The sequence below is a fragment of the Sorex araneus genome, chromosome 9 (genome assembly GCF_027595985.1).
Source record: "Sorex araneus isolate mSorAra2 chromosome 9, mSorAra2.pri, whole genome shotgun sequence".
Classification (NCBI taxonomy): domain Eukaryota; kingdom Metazoa; phylum Chordata; class Mammalia; order Eulipotyphla; family Soricidae; genus Sorex; species Sorex araneus.
The window spans coordinates 54,516,897-54,528,983 of NC_073310.1; the positions used below are offsets into that span (position 1 = coordinate 54,516,897).

The window sequence follows — 12,087 nt, forward strand, 5'->3', positions numbered from 1 at the left end:
AATTAATTAACCACTGTCACTGTCACTGTCATCCCGTTGCTCATCGATTTGTTCAAGCGGGCACCAGTAACGTCTCTCATTGTGAGACTTATTGTTACTGTTTTTGGCATATCCAATACGCACGGGTAGCTTGCCAGGCTCTGCCATGCGGGCTCAATACTCTCAGTAGCTTGCCGGGCTCTGAGAGGAGCGGAGGAATCAAACTCAGGTTGGCCGCGTGAAAGGCGAACGCCCAACCGCTGTGCTATCGCTCCAGCCCATTAATTAACCATTAAATTAAAATATTTTAATTTCCTTTCATTTTCTTTTCCTTCTTTTTTTTTGAAGGGAGGTTTGGGGTAACAGCTGGCCGTGTACTCAGATCCTCTGCACTCAGGGATTAATTATTGCTGGAGGTGCTCAGGGGACCATATGGGATGCCAGGGATCAAACCCTGGTGGACCATGTGCAAGGTGAGTACCCTGTCCACTGTAATATTGCTTGGACCTCAACTATTTTTATTTTTTGAATGTCCCAAGTTTTAAGAATAGGCACTGTTAAGTTGTAATACACCTAATAACTGGGAAGAAACCTGAAATATGACTGGTTTGTAATACATTATTGGCTAAATAAAATGACATAAATATGCAACAGGATAATTTATTGCTAGAACCACTAAAATTATATTGTAGAAAAATGATAAAAAATGGTATAATAAGTCCCATCATCTATTTTGGTTTGGGTTTTGGGGCCACACCCGGTGGTGCTCAGAGCTTACTCCTGGCACTGCACTCAGGGATCATTCCTGGTGGGCTCAGGGGAGCATATGTGTGCCAGGGATCAAACACATGTGACCCCCACCCCCACCCCCCAACTCCCGCTGTATGATTGCTCTGGCCCTTCAAAATCTTTTTTTTGTTTTAAAGTTGTTTAAACTGCTTATCTAGTACAAACCACCTTGCAAATTGTTTCTAGTCACAAAACGTACAGTAAAAGGATACACAGAAAATGTTTTAAATGAGGGCTGACAGTGTGGCTCAATGGGGTAAAGAACGTGCCTGGGTTCAGCCTCCAGCACCACACACACAAAAAGCTGAAAGAGAATAAATCCCTGGATAATAGGCACACAGATACTATTGTTCTTTTTCCTTATTTGTATTTTTTTTAAAAAAATTTGTTTCCAGGTAGGAAACAGCACAGTGAGTATGACACTTACCTTGCAAGTGGCTGACCCCAGAAGGTTCTAGACCCATATGGTCCACTAAGCACTTCAAGGAGGGACCTATGAGCCAGGACTAAGCCCTGAGGAGAGCTGAGTATGGCCCCCAAACAAACAAAAAGACCAAAAGTATTTCAAAAATCTTACAGGGCTGGAGAGAGCTCAAAGGCCTGAGCTCGTGCTACATACGCTCCCTGTCAAGGGCCACGGCATAGATGGGCCCCAGACACCAGCGTCGGGAGCAGCTCCCAGCACTGCATGGGGTAGCTCAAAATCGAAACAAAAATCAATTTAAAACTTTTACATTCAATGTGAAGTAGGCAGGCAGGTAGATGGGGAAAGTCCCCTACAGCACGGAATTCCTGGGAAGGAATAAAACCAGTAGCCCAGAGGCTGCAAAAACCCAGCTTATGGACACAGGACATAAGTCCTGATAAGAACTTTATCTGGCAGGCGCCGGAGCGATAGCACAGCAGGTAGGGTGTTTGCCCTGCACACGGCCGACCTGGGTTCGATCCTTGGCATCCCATATGGTCCCCCAAGCACCACCAGGAGTAACTCCTGAGTGCAGAGCCAGGAGTAACCCCTGAGCATTGCTAGGTGTAACCCAAAAAGCAAGAAAAAAAAAAAAGAACTTTATCTAGCACCCACACAGACCCAGGGAAGGTTGGACCCCCTCTGAGAGAAGCTCCAGCACGAGCAAAGGTGAGGAAAGGAATATCAAAGAAGACCATCAACTACTCCCAACTCTACCACCCTAACAGTAGACTTTTACCTAGGCAGAAAGTCCCATGTAGAGCAATGTAGGATTTCTCCTTTTTTCTGGCTTTTTTTTGGGTCACACCCAGCGATGCTCAGGGGTTACTCCTGGCTCTGCACTCACGAATTACTCCTGGCGGTGCTCAAGGGAGCATATGTGATGCCGGGGATTGACCTGGGTCGGCTGCATGCAAGGCAAACACCCTACCCGCTGTATTATTACTGCAGCTCCAGGAGAGACCCTTTAAAAAAAACCTTGAACAAAGGAAGCACGTACATACGCTGCCACAGCCCATGTGCTGCTTATGTTGTGTGTGTCATGGCTAAATGGATTTGGTGCCTGAGCACATGTGCACATGTGTCACCCACATCTCCCTATCTGCCCTCTAGAGATGCGTACTTTCATATCTAATGCTGGGATGTGTACTAGGGCTCTCTTTGCCTCTCTCTCCCTCCCTCTCTCTCTCTCCCTCTGCCTCTCTCTCCCTCTCTCTCTCTCCCTCTCTCTTTCTCCCTCTCTGTTTCTCTCTCTCTCTCCCCCTCTGTCTTACACACACACACACACACTCTTTCTCTCTCTCTCTCTCTCTCTCTCACTCTCTCTCTCTCTCTCTCTCTCTTTCTCTCTCTCTCTCTCACACACACACACACCCCCTTCCTCAAAATCCCCAAATTAAATCTGCTATACTTCACTGCTTGTCTTCTCTTGAAATTCTTTTCTGAGAAAGGCAAGTTCCTGAAAGACCTGGGAAAGATCTGCGAAATGACTTTCCTATCCTACGAGGAACAAGGCTCACTGATTTCCCCAGAGATGGATCACCACTTTACATAAGTCAGTCAAGAGCCCACTGGCATTGAGTGTACATTACTTTTATACCAAATTAATATAAAATTTAGAACTGCAAAAAAAACACACTTAATACAAATGTTTATAGATTTACATAATAAATAATATTTAGCAAATCAAAAGCTAGTTTACAAATGTCAAGATTACAACACAGAGAAGCTGAGAGCTGGTGTTTCAGGTTTGAGCAAGAATTCCAAAACCACAATAATAATTATTTAATAACATATGCTAGTTCAGGAGTATCTATCAGATAAAATTTTTCAATGATACAATTCTTGTTTATATAGAAGAGAAAATGGAGAAAAAAAGGTATTGACTTAACACAAATCTAAATTTAAAAAAACTGTAAATTTCCTATCAGTAAATCCATCAAGTAGATTTAAAAGTCGGACTAGAGAGAGCTATTACAGTGGGTTAAGCACTTGTCTTGCACAAAACTGAGCGGGTCTGATTCCCCAGGACCCCAGATCGTCCCACCTGCCCACCAGGAGGGATCCCTGAGCACAGAGCCAGGATTAAGCCCTGAGCAGGACTGGGTATGCGCCAACCCCTGCCCGGCCCCCCCCTCATCAAACAAAAGTTTCTTGGTTAGGGTGAATGATATATACTATAAGAAGTTATAGCAAAAATAGAAAACATATTGAATGCATTCATATACAAGGCAAAGGATAAAGTATAATCTCTGTTCTTTTTTTTTTTTTTTTTTTTTTTGCTTTTTGGGTCACATCCAGCGATGCACAAAGGTTACTCCTGACTCATGCACTCAGGAATTACTCCTGGCGGTGCTCGGGGGACCATATAGGATCCTGGGAATTGAACCTGGGTCGGCCGCGTGCAAGGCAAATGCCCTACCCACTGTGCTATTGCTCCAGCCCCATAATCTCTGTTCTTAAATTGCTAATGCAACTCTAAAGACCAAGTGCCTGCTGAATAGATACTAGTAGGATTCATTACTATCTTATACCTTAAGTAAAAAACAAGCAACAAGGAACAATAAAAGCCTATAAAACAATGCAAGGCAGATCAAATAATATCAAAGTTCATTATAACAACACTACTTGATTCAGTATCAGTTTAGTTTCAGGAATAACAGGATACTGAGTGATTGTTCAATACAGGTGTCATTTGGCAGGGAAACATCTTTTTTTTGGAGAGGATGGAACGGGCACACACCTGGTGGTCTCAGGAACTACACCTGTTGGTGCTCAGAGACCTGTATGCAGTGCCCGGATCAAACTGGGGCAGCCCACAAGCAAGGTGGGCACCTAACTCCTGTACACTCTAGCCTTTGCCAGGGAATCTCACTATTGAAACACCTTCTCAAATATTATATAAATCTAAATTGTATTTACATTATATGGGTTTCTTATTTCAAAATGTCCACAAAAGGTAGCCCATGAGACAAAAGTCTGTCGATTTTCAAAAATATCTAAGAAAGTGTAACTTAGGAGAAAGGATGAATGTATAACTTACATAAAATTCTTAAAATCAAGTTTTCTATGAACTCTCTAAACAGAGCATTAAAAACATCACTATGAGGGCCTGGAGCTTCTTCATATCTCCACCATTGCATGCCCCCTGAGGGCCTGATAGCCCTCCCCCACCCCCAGTAGCAGGGGCCTACACTCCCCAGCAGCTGTGACCAGGTATGCCAGGTGTGACCTCCCCAACAACAACAAACAGCTAAATAAATTATTATTTTGGGACACTTTGTTGATTCACTCTTAGCGGCTAATCCCCTCTATGTCCACAGACCATGTCTGAAATTTAACTGAACACTATTTTGTGCATACTGGTTTGCAAAACCCTTTAACCTGCACTGAATATATGTTTATTGAATGGGGTTGAAAAATTATTCCCTAGTCTCGGCACATTTTTTGGTTGTTTTTGGGCCACACTGAGCTGTGCTCAGGGTTTATCCCTGGCTCTGTGCTCAGGGACCCCTCCTGACAAGGCTTGGGAACCCATATGTGGTGCCAGTGATCCAACCCAGGTCTGGCATAGTATTATCCGCTATATTTTCTTTATAGCCTTAGTAACATTACTTTGGTCAAATTATTATTAATAGAAATAGAAAACGTGACACTATAAATATTATATATTTGTATACTTAATATCTAATGATGGCACAAAAATTACAAGATGGCACAAAAATAATACTTAAAAGTATCACTTTAAAAAAAAACACACGTTGGGGTTTAGAGACAGTAAAGAGGGCAAGGCACTTGTCTTGTTTGAGCTGATGAGGATTCCAACCCTGGCACCATATCTGGTCCCCTGAGCACCACCAGGAGTGATCCCTGAGCACAGAGCTAGGAATAAGCCCTGAGCCCCACAGAAATGTGGCACAAAATGCAAAGTTAAATACCACCACAAAACATACTTACTGCAAAAAATAATTCAGATAATGCAGAAAAGTATAAAGAAAAAATAGAAAGTCACCCTCTCCATGAGCTGGAGCCATAGCACAGCAGGGAGGGTATTTGCCTTGCATGCGGCAGACCCAGATTCAATCCCGGGCACCCACTTACGGTCCTGTTAGCCTGCCAGGATTGATTCCAGAGTAGATATAGGCGTAAGCTCTGAGCACAGTCAGAAACGCCCTCCCCAAAAAGAAGTAGACATAAAATGTCACCTTCTCCAAGTGTCTACAGAAGAAAAAACTGAATAATTGCTTTAAACATTGTTAAAAACATAAACTTAATTACAAATTTTTTAATTTCTGCAAACCCCTACCAGGCCATGCACAAAGAAGACCACAGCTAAGCACATCCTACTCTAATTGCTGAAAGCTGAAGGTAAAGAGAACTCATAAGTAGCCAGAGAAATGACACATTAAATATGAGAACAGCTCATGACTTCCCCTCTGCCCCCAGAGCTGCAGAGTTCAGAATGAAAAAAAAAGAAAATACCGGTACAACAGAATACCTGCCCCAAAGTACCACATGGATGCATATATTTGAAAAAAAAAAAAAAAAAAGCCCAAAACGTTTCTTTCTTTTTTTTTAAACAAATAAATATATAATTGTTCTCCAAGCTGAACTCTTCAAATCAAAAGTTTTCAAACGAGCGGAACAGCAGACTTTACGAGTCTACAGTACCAGCATTCCCACCCCGGGTTTATTTTTAACATACACAAATCCGCAGTCAGCCAGTGACAAGACCTGTTCTGAACAATACAAGCGACTTCAATCTGGACCATGGCTGTCTCTGGCTTGAGAGGTCAGCAGGTAAGCGCTTCGCACTGGCCCCTCTGCCCCTCGATCACATTCCTCCAAACGAGGCAGAAGAAAAGGAGTTTTCCGGTGTTTTTTTGTTTTGTTTTGTTTTTAATGCCAGGCCCGAATCTAAGAGGTTCCAGGTGAGGCTTTAAACTGCTCGCACAGGCCTCCGTGCCAGGGGGTGGGCACCGCGACCTACCATTTTTCGGCAGACTCTGGATCACCTTCACCGCCGCCTCGAAGCGGGTCTGGTGCACGGAGCCGGTCTCGGCCATGTCCGGCCGCCGGCGCCGGCCGCGGGGCCACGGTCTGTCGGCGGGACTCAGGCGGCGGCAGCGGCAGCACCGGCGTCCCCAGGAGCCTGCATGAAACTGGAACATGGGGCGCAGCCGCGGATCAACATGCCCACGGGGAGGAGGCCCCGGGAGCGCAGATGGTCAGTCCACCCCATTGCCCTGCCCTCGAACCAGGCCGTACGGACGAGGTGGCCCGGCGCCGTCCTCCTCCCCCTCCCCCTCCCCCCTCCCGGGGCGGGGCCGTGCCCGAGAAGCCGGACACGGGCGACAACTCACCGAGAGGAAGAGCATCGCTAGCCCCGGGCGGAGGCGCCGGGGCCGGCGGTGGGCGCCGAGCTGCTGTGCCCCCCGCAGGACCCCCGCAAAGCGGCCACACCCCCCATCGCGCCGGGGTCGGTCTGTCGGTCAGCGCCTTCCCCACGCCCCGCCCCAGCGCTGGGTAGAAAACTCCACCCACCACCGGCCCCGAACCCGGCGAGGATCGCGCCTTGGCCTTAGGTCCCGAGTGCCAGGAAAGAGAAATGACAGGGGTCCGTGGGCGACCGGGGCACGCCTCCCTGGCCCTCCTCCTGCCACCCCTACCAAGTGCCGACCCCTTTTTCTCTTGCAGGGCCTCCAGGACGCGAAGCACCTGCTCCGTGCCTGCCCCCGCCACGCTCTGTTTGGTTTTGTTTTTCCCCAGGAGGTCTGACCCGAGTGTCGCCAGCGCCGGGCGCACAGCAGAGCGGCGCAGAGCACTGCAGCAGCAGCGGCGCGGCTGCACCTGAGCTGCACGCAGCACGCGGCATCCGTTTGCCCCAGCGAAAAGTAAAGACTCAGCGGAGCGCCTCGGCACCCCTGCGCTGAGGCTTAAGGTCTCGGTTCGTGTAAGACAGCAACGTAGGGCCACTGGCTGCAGACGTGCCAAGTGCCAACCTTAAACCACGCCACCTAAGTCTGTGACCTGGGGCGCGGCACTTGACGTCTCTAGCGGCCGTCCCTCCACCACCCTACTGGGGAAATGGAAGGACCAGGAGCTGCCTCGGCCCGCCGTGTTATTAAATAGCTTAAGTGGCCCCGAGCCAAAGGCGCTCGCCAAAGAATCGAAGGAGAAGGAAGGTCGCCCGCCACCGGACTGAGGCGGGAGCCTGGGGGTGGCCACCTGCCCCTGCATCACCCCTAACACCAGGCCCTCCAGAGCAGGCCTGGGTTAAGTTCCCGAGTCCACAGGAGACGGGGCGTGGAGTGGGGGGTGGAAAGGAGCTAACACCAACAATCACGCCTACACCCGGGCACCCGGTGTCTTGGCCCCGCGTCCTTCAACATCCGGGAGGCGACGCCCCGTGGGGGTCCGGCTAAGGGCGATGGGGATGGTCCGGGGCCCCGAAATCCCAAAGTTGCCAAGTGGCTTTTGGTCGGTTCTGGAAAGGTTAGCAGGGTTACTAGGATAAATCTAGGCGCGGACTAGAAGTTACTCTTCCCTCGCAGCCGCAGTGCCGGCATTTACCTTGGAATTGCCAGGCAAGGCCTGTCCGGTAATGTCCCTGACGCCCGCCCCTCGCCCTGCCCCGCGGGCTTGTGGGAAATGTAGTTCCCCCGCCAGGGCGCTTCCGGACCCCGCCCGCCGGCCGCAGCCGTTCCTTCCACCTTCCACCTGTTCCGGGGGAGAGTTTTCGTGCCCGGCGGTATGCTGGCCGCTCCAGATTTTGGGACCAGAGCCTCTCCGTCCCTGCGTCTTATACCGTGCAAGCCGATGCAAGACACATCAGCTTCGACCAAAAGTGATACCGGGTGTCCAAAGGAGTAGCGTAGGGGCGCAGGATTTGAATTAGACAACTGAGATTTCTTGCCTTGCTCCTGCTGTGTGTGGAAGCAAAAGAGCACGGTTCTGATGACTACCAATAGCACAGTGCCTGGTGTTTGGCCACGCGTGTGCTTATCACACAACCAGTGCTTATCACACAAGCGATTGGGTGCTAACAGAGTCGGAAATTGAGACTGGAGGGCCCACAAATTAGCCCAGGACAGGCAGGAAATCAATTAAAACAGAACAGTAACTTTTGCTTTGAGTCTTGGATTTTTGCAGGAAACTAACGTGATAGAGAAAACTTTGGAATCATAGAAATGTTCTGTTTCTTGAATTAGGTGCACATTGCTGCCAGGAGTCTGTTCAGTTTGTGACGCTGTTGAATGCATAATTAAGATTTTCTATTTTTTTCTGTGCATGTTACCCCTCAACTGAATTAAGAGCCGTGCTTTTTCTAATCTACTCAAAACAGGAAGATTTCATGTGTTTCCTGTATTGCTTCTCTACTGTTCTTGCTTTTTTAATTATATTCTTTTCAGTTCTAGTCCACTCAGACCTTCAGATTTACAGAAGGGTATGGATGTTTATTTCAATCAGAATTAATTTTTATAACTTCATATGTAATACGCTCTGTTGGTCTGTAGAAAACGATGGCCAGAAGTTGTATGCAAATAATTTCTGTTTAATTATCTTTGCTAGTAGGATTTATACTTCAATAAAGAAGTATAGCATAATAGGATAAATTGTCATCATATTTAAAAAGTAGCTCTTTGGGGGCTGGAGCGATAGCGCAGCGGGTAGGGCGTTTGCCTTGCACTCGGCCGACCCGGGTTCAATTCCAGCATCCCATATGGTCCCCTGAGCACCGCCAGGAGTAATTCCTGAGTGCAGAGTCAGGAGTAACCCCTGTGCATCACCGGGTGTGACCCAAAAAGCAAATAAATAAATAAATAAAAATAAAAAAATTTAAAAAGTAGCTCTTTTGGGGTCCTGGAGAGATAGGAGAAGCTGAAGTATTTGCTTTACATCAGCATTACACACCATATGATTCAAAGCCAGGAAAGTCCCCGAGCATTTCTGTATAGGCCCCCTCCAAAAAGCCCTGTCATTCTCTCATATATCTGTGTTGATTTAGATAGGATAATGCCTGTTGAAATGTCTGATGAAAATAATAGAACCCAAGGTGTCTTCCAATTATATGAACCCCTAATTTTAATTCTAAAATATATCTCAGAGATGGGGCTGGAGTGATAGCATAGCGGGTAGGGCATTTGCCTTGCACGCGGCCGACCCGGGTTCGAATCCCAGCATACCATATTGTCCCCTGAGCACCGCCAGGGGTAATTCCTGAGTGCGTGAGCCAGGAATGATCCCTGTGCATTGCCGGGTGTGACCCAAAAAGCAAAAAAAAAAAATATCTCAGAGAACATTATCAGTGTCTTTTATATTTTCAGTACAGTCGTTAATATGAAACATCCCTTTAAAAAATAAGATGAATCAGGATAAAACACTATTTTACGGGCTGGAGTGATAGCACAGAGGGTAGAATGTTTGCCTTGCACACGGCCAACCTGGGTTCGATTCCCAGCATCCCATATGGTTCCCCTAGCACTGCCAGGAGTAATTAATTCCTGAGTGCAGAGTCAAAAGTAACCCCTGTGCATCGCCTGGTGTGACCCCAAAAGCAGAAAAACAAAGCCTATTTTAAGGCTTACATGGTTTGGCAGCAGTGTAATTATTAACATGGAAACAATAAGTCGTGTACTTCTACATAAAGTACGTGAGGATTTTGATTTTGTTTTTATGAAGGAGCTGTTTGGGCTACATTTGAACAGTGCTCAGGATCACTCCTGGCAGGGCTCAAGGGGAAATATATGTGGTGTTGATCTTGTGACGTGTTGGGGATAGAACTGGGGTGGACTCCATGCAAGGCAAGTGACTTAATCTCTGCACCACCTCCCTGGTCACAAAATAAGAGCTGGAGGACCCTTCTGGGCCAGAGAGCTAGCTTGTAGCAGTAGACCTTAGTATATACAATGTACCACATGGCCTCTCTGAGTTGAGTGCTCAATGGTCAAGCTTTGCTGGGAGTAGCCCTGGGGCCCGAGCACTGTGTATAATCCCTAAAAATCCAACATGTCCCCAAAAGCACATAACTATAAGGAAGGGATCATGGTACATTTTATGGTTAAGAAACTTAAATAGGGCTGAAGAGATAAAGCAGATAAGGCACTTGTCTTCCATGTGGCTAACTGTGGTTTGATCTTAGACACTCCATATGTTTCCCCTGAGCATGACCAAGAGAGACTCCTTAGCTCAGAGTCAGGAGTAAGCCCTGGGAATCACCAGGTGTAGCCCCAAACAAATAGATAAACAAAGACAAGACGAAACAAAACAAAACAAAAACCCTTAAATGACTTAGAGATGTTACTCAAAGTCAAGTGCCTACCTTGCCAGTGGCTGCAAGTTGGATCCCTGGCACTGCCCACATGGCACTGCTGTTCTGACACCTGGTGTCACAGTCAGGTTTTTGATCTCCAATGCTTGCAAATCAAGTGTGTGTGGTGGTGAGTGTAGTGAAAGCACATGACCCCCTGTGAATAGCACAACCAAGTGTCCCTTGGTGAGTAAAGTGGTGGATGGGGCCATCAGGACCACATCTCTCTCTTTTTTTTTCTTTTTGGGCCACACCTGGCGATGAACAGGGGATACTCCTGGCTCTGCACTCAGGAACTACTCCTGGTGGTGCTGGGGGACCATACAGGTTGCTGGGCATCGAACCTGGGTCGGCTGCGTGCAAGGCAAACACCCTATCTGCCGTGCTATCACTCCAGCCCGCCCCCAGAACCACATCTTGCTGGACTTTAGGGCCAATAAAGTGCTGGGAATCAAACCCGTGGCCTAGTGTATGTGCTCTAGTCCTTTTCTCCCTGGCGCCTGGGGACGGAGTTTTATAGATGAGGATTTAGCCAGCGTAGCCCTTGGGTCGGGCATCCCTCTTCACTGGTTTTCCCCTTTCATTTTATCATTGTTTTTATTATATTTATATTTTTATGGTGGTGCTCAGGGACTACTCGCAGCTTGGTGCTTGGAGGTCACTCCCAGCATTGCTTGGCGACTACTTGCAGCTTGGTGCTTGGAGGTCACTCTCAGCATTGTTTGGGGACTGTGTAGTGGCAAAGACAGCCCATTTCTCCTGAATGCAAAGCACGATGCCAGTTCTTTATGCACTCTCCACTCTGGCCTCTGGTTTTCATGGTCCTCCTTCTTCATGGAAAGGATTTGAAACAGAAAGAGGTATAGGCGATATCGTGCTCCATATGATCAAAGGCCAGAAGCGGACTAGAGAGATAGTACAAGGGAAAGGGTGCTCACCTTGCACTCAGCGGACACTGCTTCAATTCCCCACACCACACATGCTCCCTTCACTGGGTACCAAACACCAAAAACTCTTGTCGCTCCCCCTCCAAAAAAAAAAAACTCCATGGACAAAGGAGGTGAAAAATGAAAGGGAACAGAAACCTGAGCTTTTGGATTTGAGGAGGTGCAGTTCCCCAGTATTCCTGGGCCCCCAGGGCTATTCCCAGTGCTGTTTAGGAAGATAAGTAGAGGCAAGGATCAAACCCAGAGCCCTGTGTACGCCAGGTATGCACTCCAGTTCTCTGAGCTATCTTCCCAGCCCCCTTGATGATACTGTGAAACCCTGACTTAGCCTTGCACCCTTATGTTGAAATCTCCTGATCTGCCAAAACAGTCTTTTTGTAAGGGGTTTGTTCCCTAAAGCCAGGTGGCACATCAATCTGAAGCCATCATTAGCATACAAAGTACTCTTTGGTGTTGGTGGGCACACTAGGAGGTCCTCCTGGCTCTGCACTCAGGATCACTCCTTACTTAGCTGGGCTCAGGGGAACAGGATGGAGCTCTGGGATCGAACCTGGGTCGACCCTGTGCAAGCAAGCACCTTAACTCTGTACTCTCTC

The 12,087-nt window shown here is 47.6% G+C and overlaps 1 protein-coding gene and 1 long non-coding RNA gene across 17 annotated transcripts in view; one reads left to right on the top strand and one right to left on the bottom strand.

The window, feature by feature from the left end:
• ACBD5 (acyl-CoA binding domain containing 5) overlaps positions 1 to 9,263 on the bottom strand; it is a 74,599-nt gene extending 65,336 nt beyond the window's left edge. For 3 of the 15 annotated variants that reach the window (XM_055146810.1, XM_055146815.1, XM_055146807.1), the window contains exons 1-2: positions 6,598 to 6,916; positions 6,225 to 6,396 (exon numbers count right to left, since the gene is read on the bottom strand). In XM_055146810.1, coding sequence (XP_055002785.1) covers positions 6,225 to 6,396; positions 6,598 to 6,612 — 187 coding nt within the window. In that variant the 5' untranslated portion in view covers positions 6,613 to 6,916. Of the gene's footprint in view, positions 1 to 6,224; positions 6,397 to 6,597; positions 6,918 to 7,807 lie in introns of those variants that run through there. The other 12 variants (XM_055146809.1, XM_055146818.1, XM_055146814.1 and 9 more) reach the window with 10 other exon arrangements.
• LOC129406989 (uncharacterized) lies at positions 6,326 to 8,841 on the top strand. Of its 2 annotated transcripts, none has more exons than XR_008631383.1 (2): positions 6,326 to 6,461; positions 6,932 to 8,841. It is a non-coding gene; the product is annotated as an uncharacterized LOC129406989 (long non-coding RNA). The 2 variants fall into 2 exon arrangements; XR_008631384.1 differs by having other exon boundaries at positions 6,328 to 6,461; positions 7,004 to 8,841.
• Positions 9,264 to 12,087: the final 2,824 nt, after the last annotated feature.